Raw genomic sequence first — 15,685 nt, forward strand, 5'->3', positions numbered from 1 at the left:
GGAAATCGACAAGTTGCGGGTCGAGATTTTGCTGAAACGTTTGCACCGGTGGCAAAAATGACAACTGTTCGAAGTTTGTTACGTCTTGTGGCTGCAAATAATTGGGAAGTGCATCAAATAGACGTCCACAACGCTTTTCTTCACGGTGATCTTCATGAAGAAGTGTATATAAAGCTTCCGCAAGGTTTTACACATCCTGAACCAAATAAAGTGTGTCGCCTCCATAAATCACTTTACGGGCTCCGACAAGCACCTCGCTGTTGGTATGAGAAGCTTTCTACCGCTCTTACTAAAGCCGGATTTGTTCAGTCTTACTCTGATTACTCCTTATTTACCTATACCCGTGGGAGTGTCGAGATTCGTGTTTTAGTTTATGTTGATGATCTTATTGTTTGTGGAAATGATAGTGAGGCAATCCGCAAATTCAAGACATATATGGCCGAGTGTTTCCGTATGAAGGATTTGGGCAAGCTCAAATATTTTTTGGGTATTGAAATAGCCCGTAATGAGGAAGGTTTTATGTTGACACAGAGAAAATATACTTTGGATATAGTACAAGAAACTGGTCTTCTTGGTTCACGGCCAGCTGAAACACCAATGGAGCAGAATCATCACCTTGCTTCGGATACGAGTCCTCTTCTTCCTGAACCAGCTTCGTATCGAAGACTCGTAGGACGACTTATTTATTTGGCTAACACTCGTCCTGATATTTCGTACTCTGTTCACATTTTGTCGCAGTTCATGCAAAAGCGACGTGAAAGGCATATGGCGGCAGCGTTACGAGTAGTGACATATCTTAAAGGGACGGCAGGGCAAGGTATCTTGCTTAGCTCTCGTTCCGATTTACAACTCTCCGTGTATTGCGATGCTGATTGGGGTACGTGTCCGTTGTCACGAAGATCTTTAACAGCTTATGTTGCGTTGCTTGGTGGGTCTCCGATATCTTGGAAAACTAAGAAACAAAAAGTAGTGTCGCATTCTTCTTGTGAAGCTGAGTATCTTGCAATGTCGACTGCTACACGCGAGATATTGTGGTTAAGACAACTCTTTACGGATTTGGGTTTCCCATCATCGACACCGGCTCGCCTGTTCTGTGATAGTAAGTCTGCACTTTATATTGCCGCTAATCCCGTGTTTCACGAAAGAACGAAGCATATCAAGATTGATTGTCATCGGGTACATGATGCCATTAAAGGTGGAGTTCTCACTACAACACATGTTGGTACTAAAGAGCAGTTAACGAATGTTTTAACTAAGGCGTTGGGTAAGCCTCAATTCATTAATCTGATGTCCAAGATGGGCGTTTGTGATATGCATGCTTCATCTTGAGGGGGAGTATTGGGCCGATGTATACAAAGCCTCGATAGTTAGCCGACTTGTATAGTTGCTTGGTCAGCAATCTTTGTCTTAGGGTTTACCAAAGTAGTATAAATACCTTGTACAAACCTCGATGAATACACACACAAATTATTCTATTCTTCTTTACAGACTCCGACGTGTGATACTGTGGATGAATTGGATTTGACTCGGTTGAGCTTGAACGGTCAAGATGGAGATAAGCTTGAAGGTCAGTTTGAGGAGCCGTTGTGGATCTCTTGCGATATATGAAGTAGATTTTATTTAATCTGCAGGACAATCTTTTTATTAAAAAAAATTAAAATTTCAGTTTCTTTTTATTTTATTTTTGTAATATTTAATTTGTTTGTTTAAGTTTATATTTATATTGTTAATTATAATAACAAAAAATAAGTAATTTATAAGCTATTGTGTCATTAAGTCACAATTTTGTTCATATATTTTAATTATGTTACACAATATCAGTTAAAAATCAGTCTGATTTGATATGTAAAATAGATTCATAGTGTTGACTAAAGAATAAAATGAGGTTTTAACCCGTATTTTAGTACTGAGTCAATAATTATTAAGTTTATAATAATATTATTTCAAACCCTTTTTTTTATAACCTATTCTGCCATATAACCATATTCTATAAAATTTAAACTTTTTATAAATTTACATATTCATAATATTTTAAAGTTCTTATTAAGTTGATTCAATGATAATATTTAAAAATGTAAAATTTTAAATTTTTCATATTTGATACATAATTAAGCTAAAAACAGTTCAACTAAATAACCTAACTAAAACAATTGACAACCAAATAGACTCAAGTATAACGTTTTTTTGATAAAATTCAACCATTTTTTTGTTAAAATCAAACATATTTTTAGTTTGTTTTTTCTCGAAAATCAAATCAAAACCAGTCCGAATAAGACACATATCCAAATCAAAATTTATAAACAAATAGTCATAATCACCAAACGGATACTAAACTCTTCTTTCTGAATCTGGAAAAACCCAAACCAAATACAATCCAGAACCTGAATGCCCAATTTTTTTTCCTCATTCTTAAAAATTATTATATAATAGAAAATAACATTATATTACATAGGAACGAAAAACCACATATTATTCCACATACAAAAATAATCTTTATATATTTGGTAACTAAATTAATTTTGGTTTAATGTAATTTATAACTAAATAAATTATTTCTTTACCTAGTATATATCCAATCTTCAAACACACATTAAAATTATGTATTTTTTTGTTCATATATTTTTTCTTTTAAACTATATATAAAATGTTTATAAGATTAGTTTAAAAATAATATTGAAACCAAAGTATTTTCAACTCAAAGAAGTGGTGCCTTTTTGTCCTCATCAATCCCTCTGCAATTTGTAGATTCCAAAAATGTCAATTACTTTCATCTTCAATAATATCCAATCTTCCTCGTCCATGTTAAACTTTGATTGTAAGTTTCATTTGAATCTAATATGAAACCAAGTAACTTTACTCGACCAATTGTCCTCGACTCTATTTAATTTTTTTCGTTTGCTATTATTGCATAGGGGAACTCAAAATCAGTCGGCGAGATGAAGAGGCAGATCTTCACGGTCACCAAACCTCCTCCGTCGTTCAACATCTGATATCTCTCTCCACTTTCGTCACCGAAGATGCATTCGAGTCATCTAATGCTTGAGGAGCCGAAATCTAGACTAACGATATTTCACACGAGTATAAGAAATAATAGTAAACCTTTTTATCGGCCTAAACTGGCCTATAGATGGTGAGTATGCTAAGTATTTATAGTATATACGTAAGTTGGTAGGGTTTTACAATTAAGATTCGCAAATATATCTTGATGAGGAAGTTTAGAAGATCTTTCACACGATATTGAAATGTAAAATCTTATATAACTAGGATTTAACCCGCGGTATACCGCGGAATAATCTTTTGTATATTATAATTTAGTTTTTATAGTTTTCATTTGATATTAAAATTAGAAATTTGATTTACATTTTTTCTGTTTTTAAAATTTGACGTTTACTATATATGTAATTAAGTAATTTAAACTATGGTACACAGCATATTTAATTTATTATATGTTTGAATTTGATATTAAAATTGTATGATTTCAAATTATTAGTGTTTTTAGATTTAATTTGTGATACATGTGTAACTTAGTAATTTGAACATGTGGTACATTCCAGAATAATCTTTTATTTTTATATATAATGATTTTACTTTTTAATTTAATATTAATATAACTGTATGATTTAGATTTTTATTGTTTTCTAAATTAAACTCGTGGTATAAATGTAACTGCATAAATAAAAAAAAGATATTAAGAAAAAAACTATTTAAGTCATCATATATGGAATAAAGCCACTGGTAAGTTTGGGCTAATGTTGATTATGACCAGATCAACCAAGTTTTATTTTCAATTTAGTGATATTTTACAGTAAAAATTATTTTAGGATATATGTAGTTATAATTAATAATTAATATAATTTTAATATTATGCTATTTAAAATAATTTATGAAAGAGATAGAGAGAGAAAGTAATATTCTAAAGGAAATATACATTACTTGTGATAGTTATGCTTTTCAAATCTATTTATAATGACATCAAATCCTCGTCTAATGCATTAGATACCATTGAACTTTAAAATCCACTAATAATTCAAATCCATTAAAAACCTCCATCCAATAACACCCTCTTAGATTGGTTTCTATATTTAGTTCCAATCTTTATTTTAATTTGAAATTTTTACTATCATATGACTAATTTTTCTTATCCCAAACTAAAAAACAATTACATATTCTAAAATTATTTTTTTAAAATCAATCAAAATTAAAAAAAAAAGGGATGAATTTAAAAAAAAGAATATGCCTTAATAGAAACAAGTTTGAATTAACGTAGTTTTTGAGCAAGAACAACTCAACGTCATCACCTTCACTTAAGCGAGTTCTCGTCCAAAGATGATTCAAGAGTGTGAACCCAAACCAAGACGACAAGCGCAACGATGCAGAGGTATTGAAAGATTGAGACAGAGTCTTTCATCACCTTGAGCAAATCACGCCTCACCACATTTGCGTTCATCACCATTTCTTCTAGGAATGATTCGTCGGTGTAGTTGTCGTCGTATCCGATTTGCATCCCTCCGTAAGCTACTTTTCTCCATTTGGGAGGTTCTAGATTCTTGGATCCAAAAATTAGGGTTCTTACGTAACCTTGATCAAGCACCGATTCGTCTAAAGATAGAAGATCGAATCGAGAGGAAGAGAACGCGTCGCAGGAACTAGGAGAAGAACTAGTGAAATTGTAATGCTATTATTTGTAAAAAAAAAGAGAAAGTAGAGGGAGTAATTGGAAAATAAAATAAAACACACGTTTCTTCTTGCCCGATTACAAGAGATATAGTAAAGACTCAAAATATACGTCAAACGCATACAGAAATGGAAAAAAAAAAAAAAAAGATTATTGATGATAACAGAAAAAAACAAAGTATCTCTTAAAAGTAAAATGATCAATCAAAATGTGAGGCAATCAATTGAGAGCCATCGAACTCATGTTTACCAGTTCAGTCATCTTCTTCTTCATCTTCATCATCTTCATCTTCCTCCTCAGATGCTTCTTTAAGCCACTGTATGAATGTCTCGCATTGTTTAAGATATACTTTGTCAGTTTCATCCGCGCCTGCTTTCTCTTCAGCCCATCTCAAGATGGCATCTTCTTGCAACACGTCTTTGTCATATAGAAGATGCAGGATTTGTGTAAACAAAGGGCCCAAATCATAACAACCTTTCTGACTACATGATGTACCTCATCATAGTGCAGCCAACTCTGATGTCAGCTGTTTCTGGAATCGCAAAGATACGTTTCGTAGACACATGTGAAGAGGCAAAAGACTTTTTCAAGAGGAGGAACATCTACAAATCAAAAAATGAAGGAAGTGAACTTGTGAACGAAGCCAATCGAGTTATTCTCTCTGTCAACACAGATGTTGAGCCTATGGCTGTCAAAGGAGACAGAAGCAAATCCGTGTTTTTTGATGTTCGTCTATACACCTGCAAATAGAAACATACCAAAATTAAAAAAAAGGGATGAATTTAAAATATTTGTTAACTGAAGGGACCAAGTTGTAATCATGAAACAAACAAGGGTTTAACAGTATATGAAATAATCATTAGTGATTGCAATATAAAGATACCAATATCAGTTTGGTCATTACAGCCATGGAAGACCTGCAAATAAGCAATAGTATCGTGCTTTAGGACAAAGAAAGATGACAACAAGTTCAAAAATAAAGTAAAGAGGTAAAGCAAAAAAAGAAAAGAAAACAAAAGTCACTTACATTGTTATAGTAGCGCGCATAGGTAAATAATGTTATATAAAAAAATAATGATACGGTATCAAAGAGAGTATGCCTATTTTGTGGTTTATATAAGGACAATTCCTAATTTTTCAAATAATGGACAACAGTAAAACTTAGTGAAAAGGCAAATAAAATATTAAACTTTTTGGTTAGTATTTTGGACTATCGTTAAGTTATGGTTAGTATGTTTGGTTGTTATAAACATCGGTAAATTATAAAACGAACAAAATAAGATGTAGTGTTGGAAAGAAAAACAAAACAAAAAACTTAGTTCTATTGATATGATAAGCAAAGCAATACATCATGATAGAACATAAATTCATCTCTTAAAGATGAGAATGACTTACTTACAACGAATATTAAACAACATCAAAAGCAAGAAAAAAAATAAAGAAAACATAAAACTGTTTTCATAGATTAATGTAAGGTTTCTTTGCTAGTAGTAAGTATGTTTGGTGCATTCCCGTTTAGCTAGTGGAGATTATTTATAGTGCTTTTAAAATGAATTAAATCTGATATGGAATTAAAGATAAATTAGTGAGCAAGCAAAAAATCGTGAAAGATTTAAGGTATATTTATGGAATATACGATTTATTAGTTTTATATGTCAATTTTATTTGTGATATTTGTAGATTTGATTTCGATACGATAGTTTTTAGTTTCCATTTTTTATATAGTCATTAAAAAGCTTAATTTGATAAAAAAATCATATTGTTAAATTTACTTTCCATTTAGTTTTATATCTTGATTTTTGTGCCATAGGAATCGGAAATGAATATTGGATTAACATAACTATTATGATAACATTAAACGATTAATTCTATATTTGAGGTATTAGAAATATTATTCGATTTTAATGGATTGTCGAATTTACATATTCTAGTTATTGTTATTTTATGAAATTTTAGGGATTAACTTTGTAATTTGGTATGACTAAAAGAGTAGAATCCAAATGTACTTCAAAAATGTATATATAGATAGGTGAATAAGTGATTATGCTTTTATTAAGATCATTTTTGATTAGAGTATCAATACATTTTCTGTTTTTGGAAAATCTAAGATATTAACTTACCTTATATTTAGGACACTTTCTAACAATTATAAATCATTTAATCAATTATCTTCAATGGTAGGTTTAAATTGTGGTATTGTATAATAGATTTTGATTTGCCATATTTTTAGTTATTGTTTTTCTTTGCAATTTTCTAAGGATTAAATTTGTGAATAATTATAAGTATAAGGGTAGAATCCAAAATGTATTTCAAAAATGTATATATAGATAAGACAATCAGTCAACATTATGTAATCTCGCTTAGCACAAAAAAAAAGATAATGTAATCTCACGTTTTTTATTCAAATAAAACAAACAAAGTAATACTTTTAATATATAATAATACGTTTCGAACATTAATTCATTAATGCGGCGATAACTCAATAGAAATTGATTATTTTGAGTATATAAAAATTGAGAGGCTATTCAAGTATGACAAGCACTAGATGTGCACAACAAGCACTCAATCATTTTAAGGTTTAGAATCGATCTTGTAACCAAGCTCATTGAGCAAGAAATACTCTATTCATTAATTGCTGAGGTCAGTAATACTTATTTCCTTTCTTGATAGAGGTCAGTAATACTTATTTCCTTTCTTGATAGATTTATTTGTTTCTCAGACTTGTATTAAAGTCTGCCCAAATATTCCTGCTAAGTTTGATGTCAAAAATATTATGGTTACCAAACTTATGAGAGGGGAATTCTTGGATTCTTGGGTAGCATGTGGCATTGTGTTGAAATGTGATGATGTTGGTAGCATCAAGTGAATTGAGAAGGCTAAGGTGTGAGACCCCTTTATAAAAAAAATATAGCTTTGTGATTATGTCTTTACTGTTTTTTTAATGCCTCTTTAGGTTTGTGTATTCGGTGTTGACTTTGATATCACTAAAGAGACCAAAGGAAAAGGAGCTGAGGAAGTTTAGTTTATAAGATTAGTTAAAAAATAATATTGAAACCAAAGTATTTTCAACTCAAAGAATGGTGCTTTTTTGTCTTTAATGCTAGTTTTAAATTGTATTTAGGACACTTTCTAACAATTATAAATCATTTAATCAATTATCTTTAATGCTAATTTTAAATTGTAGTATCGTATAAAAGATTTTGATTTACCATATTTTTAGTTATTGTTTTTCTTTGCAATTTTCTAAAGATTAAATTTGTAAATAATCATAAATAGAAGAGTATAGCCTAAAATGTACTTCAAAAATGTGTATATATAGATAAGACAGTCGGTCAATATTATGTAATCTCGCTTAGCACAAAAATAATAAATATATAAGTTAATGTAATCTCGCTTTTTTATTCAAATAAAACAAACAAATTAACACTTTTAATATATAATGATACGTTTCGAATATTAAGTCGTTAATGCGGGGATAGCTCAGTTGGGAGAGCGTCAGACTGAAGATCTGAAGGTCGCGTGTTCGATCCACGCTCACCGCATATTTTATTTTTTCCCTTCTAATTTTAAAAAACTTAATGGGCTTAACATATTATAAGCCTAAATGTTTGAAACTCGTTCACTCAGCGCATATTTTATATTTTTCTTCTAATTTTAAAAACCCAATGGGCCTTACATATTTTAAGCCCAAATGTTCGAATCTCGTAGACTCACGTGCGAAGTTTGACGACTATTGCAAAAGTTTTGTGTTGCCTCTAAACTTTGAACTTCTTCTCAAGTCGGAGTCGGAGCCGCACTGTTGTTAACAAAAGCCATGGCGGAAGATAACAGCCGCCGCAAGTGGAATCCTCACGCCGGCCCATATCTCGGAGAAGTCTCTTCGCTAGCTTTTTTCAATCTCCCTCAACATGTTTCTTCAATTCCTTATCTTCTCGCCGGTGAGCTCTCCCGAGAAATTTTTGTTTCTCATTAACTATTAAATTTTTGGAGTTTCGGATGTAATTGGAGTTTCAATTTTCAATTAGGATCCGGTTCGAACATTCTGCTTTACGATTTGAGTTCCGGTGAGTTGATTCGCTCGTTTCAAGTGTTTGAGGGGGTTCGCGTCCATGGAACTGTTTGTAGCGCTAGCTTTGTTCGTTCGGCTGAGCGATACACGTATAAACTTGTTATATTCGGAGAGAAGAAAGTGAAGATCTTTTCACTGATTGTTGAATTAGCCTCGAGCAGTGGTGAAATCTCCGTGAATTTGGAAATATTTGAATCTTTGCCGAGGCTTAGCAATTGGGTCTTCGACGTTTGTTTTTTACAGGTTCATATCTCCGTTTCTGTGTTGTCTCTGCTTTGTTTTATAATGTTCATTAGACCTCATGGGTTAGGTTTGTGATTGTGATAGGACTCTACTGGTTCGTTGGAAGAAGAAGACAAGCTTTTAGCTATTGGGTGTAGTGATAATTCTCTCTGCATTTGGAATATTAAAGAATCGCTCATGGCTTTTGAAATTCAATCACCAGGTTGGTTTTGCTGTACTGGGGTTTAAAGGGTTTTGAAGACTCTTAAGTTAGAGCTTTTGATTTATCAAGCTATTGGTAATTTGTTTGGTTGCAGAAAGGTGTCTACTGTATACTATGCGTCTATGGGGAAACAGTATTTCTACTCTCCGCATCGCTTCTGGCACTATTTTCAATGAGGTAGGCTAACTTTTCTTAATGGTACTTTGTTTAGTCTTGTTACCATTTTGGTTCCTAATATTGCTTTAGTAACTGGAATCGACTGGTTGTTGGCAGATCCTTGTTTGGAAGGTCGTTGGCCTTGATGGTGACAATGTCGACCATGGGAATTGTTGTGCTTCCCATATGCTTAGACTTATTGGACATGAGGGTTCAATATTTCGCATTGTCTGGTCTTTGGATGGATCGAAACTAGTCTCCGTCTCTGATGATCGTAGGTGAACAGTTATTTTGTGTGTTAAGCATTTAATACCTTACCTTTCTCTGATTCTTTTATCTAATGGCATAATTTTTTTCTTTTATAGTGCTAGGATATGGGAAATTGATTCGCAGGAGGTCGTTGGCCCTGTGCTGTTTGGTCACAGTGTTCGGGTTTGGGACTGCTGCATCTCAGATTCTGTATGTACTTCGAATGTCTTTGATTTATTATATAAATTTTGTTTGAAAAAAGATTCTGCGCTCATTTAAGTATTATGCTAAGATTGTATAGTCATTAAAAAAAAAAATGTGAATGTCATCGCTTCTGAGGTGAGAAAACTTATCAGCCAGATTCTTACCAATAGGGATAATACTGCCACTGTTCTAATTTCTAAACATAAGTTTTATTACGTATAAATTTATTATTACCTATGATCATATAAGAATGATGTGCACATTGAAAATTCAACTTATAGATGTGCTTTTCTGTCCAAAAAAAAAAACAAAACTTATAGATGTGTTTCTGTTTCAGTTGATTGTCACTGCTGGTGAGGACTGTACATGCCGTGTCTGGGACGTGGATGGTACCCAGCTGGAAGTGATAAAGGAACATATGTAAGTGGTGACATGGTGTTTTTGTTGATCACATCATACACATCATGCTTTTTTGTTATTACTGATAAAAAGCTTTTGTGCACTATACAGTGGGAGAGGCATATGGAGATGTCTGTATGATCCAAACTCATCCCTTCTTGTTACTGCTGGATTTGATTCTGCAATCAAAGTACATCAATTGCATAAATGTGGGTCTAAAACGTTGTTAGATACTGTAGGAGTGCTTAATTCACCAGATAAAGTGGAATATATTTCAGCCTGCCTCCCAAATTCAGCGGAGCATACTGGTCTCATGGACAGGTAGTACGTGTCCCTTCACAAAATTTTAGTTTCGACGAAATCTTTTTTTTCGGTACAGTGTACCAAATGAATACATAAGTTGGTGATATTGAACATGAATGGCAGTAAAGACAAAGTAATGATATAAGAGACTAAATTTCTTTTGTTAATTTGGATTTACTATAAATATAAACAAGTGTCTGGGGTTTGTTGTGTATAATTGTAAAAATGATTGTTTTCCCCTTGCAGCAAGAGTGAGTATGTACGTTGCTTGCAGTTCACGCAGGAAGATACCATGTATGTGGCCACAAACCATGGTTGCTTGTACCACGCAAGGTTATTATCATCTGGAAATGTAAGGTGGACCGAATTAGTTTGCATACCTGAAGGGGGGCATATTATTACCATGGATGTCATGCCTAGCGGAGAGGTACGCGAGTCTTCTGCATTAGATGATTGGGTTGCTCTTGGAGATGGCAAAGGGAATATGACAATTGTTCGGGTTATTGGTGATATTGATAGCCCGCATGCGGGCATGAATCAAAGTTGGAAGGCTAGTCCAGAGAGACAACTTCTGGGGGCTTTCTGGTGCAAATCATTAGGCTATAGGTAAGTAGATGTTGGACCTGAGCAATAATATATTTAAATAATTTCTTGGACAATGCATCAATTGTGTGAAATCATTTGGTCGGAAATATTTTTGAGATTACAATTTTCAGTCTCTGGCTTCCAGGTTTGTTTTTTCTTGCAATCCTAGAGGACTTTTGAAGCTGTGGAAACTATCCGATCCTTTAGAATCTGCTGCTGGAACTTATGATGTCTCCCTCTTGGCTGAATTCTCCTCTTGCTTTGAAAAGCGAATTATGTGTGTAGATGCATCAGTAGAAGATGAGGTAATATCCGTTGCAGTTATTGTCATGTGTCTGTGTTCTATTACTTTCTTTATAGTCCCTAGTTTCAGCCGCTGGATTGCAGCCAAGATTTCTGTGTCTTAAGCCTTGTTGCTTGTAGGTGATACTGTGTGGAGATTTACGTGGCAATATCACACTCTTTCCTTTGTCAAAGGACATGCTGAACGGAGTTTCTGTTTCTTCAGAATTGAAGATACCTTCACTAATATATTTCAAAGGTGCTCATGGGATTTCAACTGTTTCCAGTCTTTCAGTTGCTCGAATAACTTCCAACAAAGCTGAAATATGCTCGGTATGACTAATCTAACACCCAATCTTTTGCTGTTGGTAGTTTGTTGGTTTATTAAGGAAAATAAATTATGCAATCCTCACTATTATTTTCTTTTGTTGATCTTTCTTTTTTTCGCAATCTCATGTTTAGACTGGAGCAGATGGTTGCATATGCTATTTCGAATATGACAGAGAGAGGCAGACTTTAGAGTTCATGGGTCTGAAACAATTGAAAGAGTTGAACTTAGTTCAATCTGTTTGTCAAGGGGTGCAATTTTCCAAAGACCATTCAAACACTAACTATGCAGCCGGATTTGCGTCAACAGATTTCATATTGTGGAATTTAACAGCTGAAGCAAAGGTCCATCCCTTGCCTTATTCCTTTTATTCACCTTCTTAATGCGAACTGTAATGATATTTTGTCAATAGGTTGCACAAATCTCATGTGGTGGATGGCGCCGACCCCATTCCTTTTATCTCGGGGAAGTCCCTGAGCGGCAAAACTGTTTTGCATATGTGAAGGTGCATCCCTTGTCTCTCGGTTAAAGTTGTATAGTAATGTTTGGTCTTTGACTGATGTCAACCTGTTTCATTTTTTAGGATGATGTCATTCATATTCATAGACACTGGATTGGAGGACAGAAGACCAAAGTCTTTCCTCTAAATTTGCATACACAATTTCATGGAAGAGAATTGCATTCTGTATGCTTCATCTCTGCGGATACAAAAACCGGATTTGATTCCGGAGAACATAAAATATCTGATCGGTCTAGTTGGATTGCGACAGGTTGTGAAGGTGGATCTGTGAGATTGACTAGGTAGGCTAGTTTTATTTAAGTTAATTAAGTGATATTTGGTGGCGGTTTATTTGTATTTTTATCTAAATGTCTAAGTATTTGGGCTTATTTTAGGTATGCATCTGAGTTTGGAAATTGGTCAACATCAGAGCTACTAGGAGAACATGTTGGAGGCTCAGCTGTGAGATCAGTTTGCTGTGTATCAAATGTGCGCATGATTGTTTCAGACATACCTAACTTACCAGACGTGTGCGAACAAGACTCGGCAGTGGATGATAGTGAAAGTCCTTGCTTACTGATTTCTGTTGGAGCCAAGCGTGTTCTAACCTCTTGGCTCCTAAGGAATGGTAGACAAAATAAAATGGGAGAATCTTGTATTAGTGATAATGGACACATTAGAGCTTCATCGGAAGTGTCTTCAGTGACATTCCAATGGCTTGCTACTGACATGCCCACCAAATCTCGTCTTTGTGGAAAGGTTGGGAAATCTCCAAAACTGGAAGAGGTTGAAGAAGATACTACTGGTAACGTCACAAAGTTAGGATCTCATACGTATCATGAGCGAGAAAGCTACGAAGATGACTGGAGATACATGGCTGCCACTGCATTTCTTGTTAAATGTGTTGGTTCCAGGTTAGAATGACAGCCTTAACTTACTTTGATTGAACATATCAGTGATAACAAATGTTGAAATGTTTTATGTTCGTCATTTCAGGCTAACTATCTGTTTTGTCGCTGTGGCTTGCTCTGATGCCACCCTTACCTTACGGGCCCTAGTCTTGCCACATAGATTATGGTAAGCAGAAGTGTTTAACTTGTTTGATTTGACCTTGAGTTTGTGTTTCATTTTGATATACTCTGCGTCTGATTTCAGGTTTGATGTTGCATCTTTGGTTCCACTGAAATCGCCAGTTCTGTCACTACAACACGCTGTTGTGCCTCTGCATCCCCCACATGAAGGTTAGGCCTTTGATATTAATACTTGTCTATCATTTGACTTCTTATCAATTCGTTTCCTTTCATGCTAAATGAAAGTCCTTTGTCCTTACCCAATTTGTCTTTTCGTAAATTAAGGGATATAGCCTTCTTAAATATCCCACTAGCGTAATAATTATTATAACTTCACCTGGTAGGTAATACATCATCTAGTGATGTGTATCTCCTCATCAGTGGAGCCACAGATGGATGCATAGCCTTTTGGGATGTAACTAAATGTGTAGAAGCTTTTGTAAAGCAAGTATCCAGCATCCATATTGAGAAATTCATTGATTGTCAGTTACGACCTCGAACTGGAAGAGGAAGTCAAGGTGGTAGGAAATGGAAACTGTTAAAAGGCAACATATCCAAAAAAACACAAGACAGCAGCAACTCCGTTGGTGAAGCTGCAGAAGAAGATTCCACGTCTTTGGAATTCACAAATGGCGTTCCTCATGAAAATGGTAAAAACGAAGGTGAAGGAGATTCTCCACCTGAGATAAGCGAGATAAAGCCTTCACATGTCGTGAAGAACGCTCATCAATCTGGAGTTAACTGCCTTTATGTTTCTCGCTCGAGCAGTTCTTCAAGTGATGGCGATGGTATGATGTTGTTCAATGTGATTAGCGGGGGTGATGATCAAGCCCTTCATTGTCTTAGCTTCAACATCCAAAGTGGTAGTCCAGCCAACAAATCTGAAATCATAGATAAAAACCAAAACCCAAATTACAGAATCAGACTCACAGACCGTGGAGGTATTGCATCAGCTCATAGCTCTGCCATAAAAGGTACTGTACCTAGAAAACTCCTTCTGGATCAAATGATATAAGCCTCTACTAGACTAATATATCTTTCAGCATTTCTCTAATGAAAGACTGAAATCTTGGTTTTTAATGTGATGAAGGCGTGTGGATGGACACGAACTGGGTGTTCTCGACAGGTCTTGATCAACGTGTGCGTTGCTGGTTTCTTGAAAAAGATGGTAAACTGATCGAGCACGCTCATATAGTCGTCAGTGTGCCTGAGCCAGAGGCGCTCGATGCTAAAGCCATTGATGAGTAAGTAATAATGCACCCATACAGTACTTCCATAATCTTTTTTATCTGTTTGACATCTCACACCAAATCTGTATGTTGAATCTATCTGCAGAAAGATATACCAGATCGCTATTGCCGGACGTGGGATCCAAATGGTTGAATTTTCCGGTTAACAGCTGGGTTTAGAACCCGATTTTTGAGGTTACTCCCTTTCTTTTTTTTGGCTGCCATAACTTCTTCTTTTTAAAGAATTCCTCTGCGAATGAGGTGAGGTGAGGCTCGGAGATAACAAGATGCATTTCAAAAACCTGTAGTTTATACAAAACCAATTTTGAGTTGCTTGGTGATCAGAGTAAACCGGATTTTAAAGTTTTGGTTTACTTTGATTAGAATTGCGATTTTTGTCGGTGCTCTATTAAATTTCTGGTATGTATCATGTTCTGAGCCCAATTTTGATGTTGAGTTTACATTATTATTGCTTAAGATTCGGGATATGGGGAGTTGTGCCCTTGCGGGGACCTTTTTGAAAACAAATATCACCACTTTCACATTTCTGTTATGTATCATGCTCTGAGCCCAATTTTGATGTTGAGTTTATTATTGCTTAAGATGTGGGATATGGGGGATTGTGCCCTTGTGGGGACCTTTTTGAAAACAAATATCACCAGTTTCACATGACCTTATTCAATTCTCTAATCAATCAATGCAATTTTATTGTAATAATTAAACACTTTTGAGATTTGATTTTTCGTCTATTGAGTGTTTGGTGACCAAACCTGTTTAAAAAAATGAAAAATTGTACAGATCAATAGAAGAACAGCAAACAATGTGTTTTTCACATATCCACCAAATTTTGTAGACTGATCAATCAAACTATTCTTTAGGTTTGGATGAGGTAAGATGTGTTTTATATTATAGTTTAAGGAGGCCGAGAAATTTTTTTTTTGTTTTAAGGATATAGTACGTTTTTATTATATCCACTAGGTACTACTCATTTCTTTTTTTTGCTTCACGGAAATCATTGCTGATATTATTTTAAATTTTAGTATTTTACTAACGGTCGACTGTATCGGATGCTTTCGTAGTTCTGTACATTATTATATGGGTCAGACGTACCATATAGTACTAGTCTATAGTAGTAGGCTGGTAGTATTGCTCTTAATTGATGTGTCGGGTTCACTTGTAATGACTACATAAA

The 15,685-nt window shown here is 34.4% G+C and overlaps 1 protein-coding gene and 1 non-coding gene across 3 annotated transcripts; both read left to right on the plus strand.

The window, feature by feature from the left end:
- The first annotated feature begins 8,144 nt into the window (after positions 1-8,144).
- Positions 8,145-8,217, plus strand: TRNAF-GAA (transfer RNA phenylalanine (anticodon GAA)). Its single transcript has one exon. It is a non-coding gene; the product is annotated as a tRNA-Phe (tRNA).
- A 190-nt stretch (positions 8,218-8,407) lies between these two features.
- LOC104737603 (tRNA (34-2'-O)-methyltransferase regulator RTT10) lies at positions 8,408-15,037 on the plus strand. Of its 2 annotated transcripts, XM_087481904.1 has the most exons (21): positions 8,452-8,613; positions 8,701-8,987; positions 9,072-9,189; positions 9,284-9,366; positions 9,463-9,623; positions 9,711-9,804; positions 10,136-10,218; positions 10,309-10,518; positions 10,747-10,927; positions 11,020-11,106; positions 11,231-11,390; positions 11,509-11,700; positions 11,830-12,039; positions 12,108-12,200; positions 12,279-12,496; positions 12,590-13,108; positions 13,191-13,271; positions 13,350-13,435; positions 13,609-14,238; positions 14,355-14,508; positions 14,600-15,037. In XM_087481904.1, the coding sequence occupies exons 9-21, from the start codon at positions 10,908-10,910 to the stop codon at positions 14,658-14,660; spliced, it is 2,511 nt and encodes an 836-aa protein (XP_087338030.1). In that variant the 5' UTR covers positions 8,452-8,613; positions 8,701-8,987; positions 9,072-9,189; positions 9,284-9,366; positions 9,463-9,623; positions 9,711-9,804; positions 10,136-10,218; positions 10,309-10,518; positions 10,747-10,907; the 3' UTR covers positions 14,661-15,037. The 2 variants fall into 2 exon arrangements, with proteins under 2 accessions (XP_010456119.1, XP_087338030.1); XM_010457817.2 differs by having other exon boundaries at positions 8,408-8,613; positions 10,747-11,106.
- The last annotated feature ends 648 nt before the right edge of the window (positions 15,038-15,685 follow it).

This window comes from Camelina sativa, chromosome 13 (genome assembly GCF_030686135.1).
Source record: "Camelina sativa cultivar CO46 ecotype springtype chromosome 13, ASM3068613v1".
Classification (NCBI taxonomy): domain Eukaryota; kingdom Viridiplantae; phylum Streptophyta; class Magnoliopsida; order Brassicales; family Brassicaceae; genus Camelina; species Camelina sativa.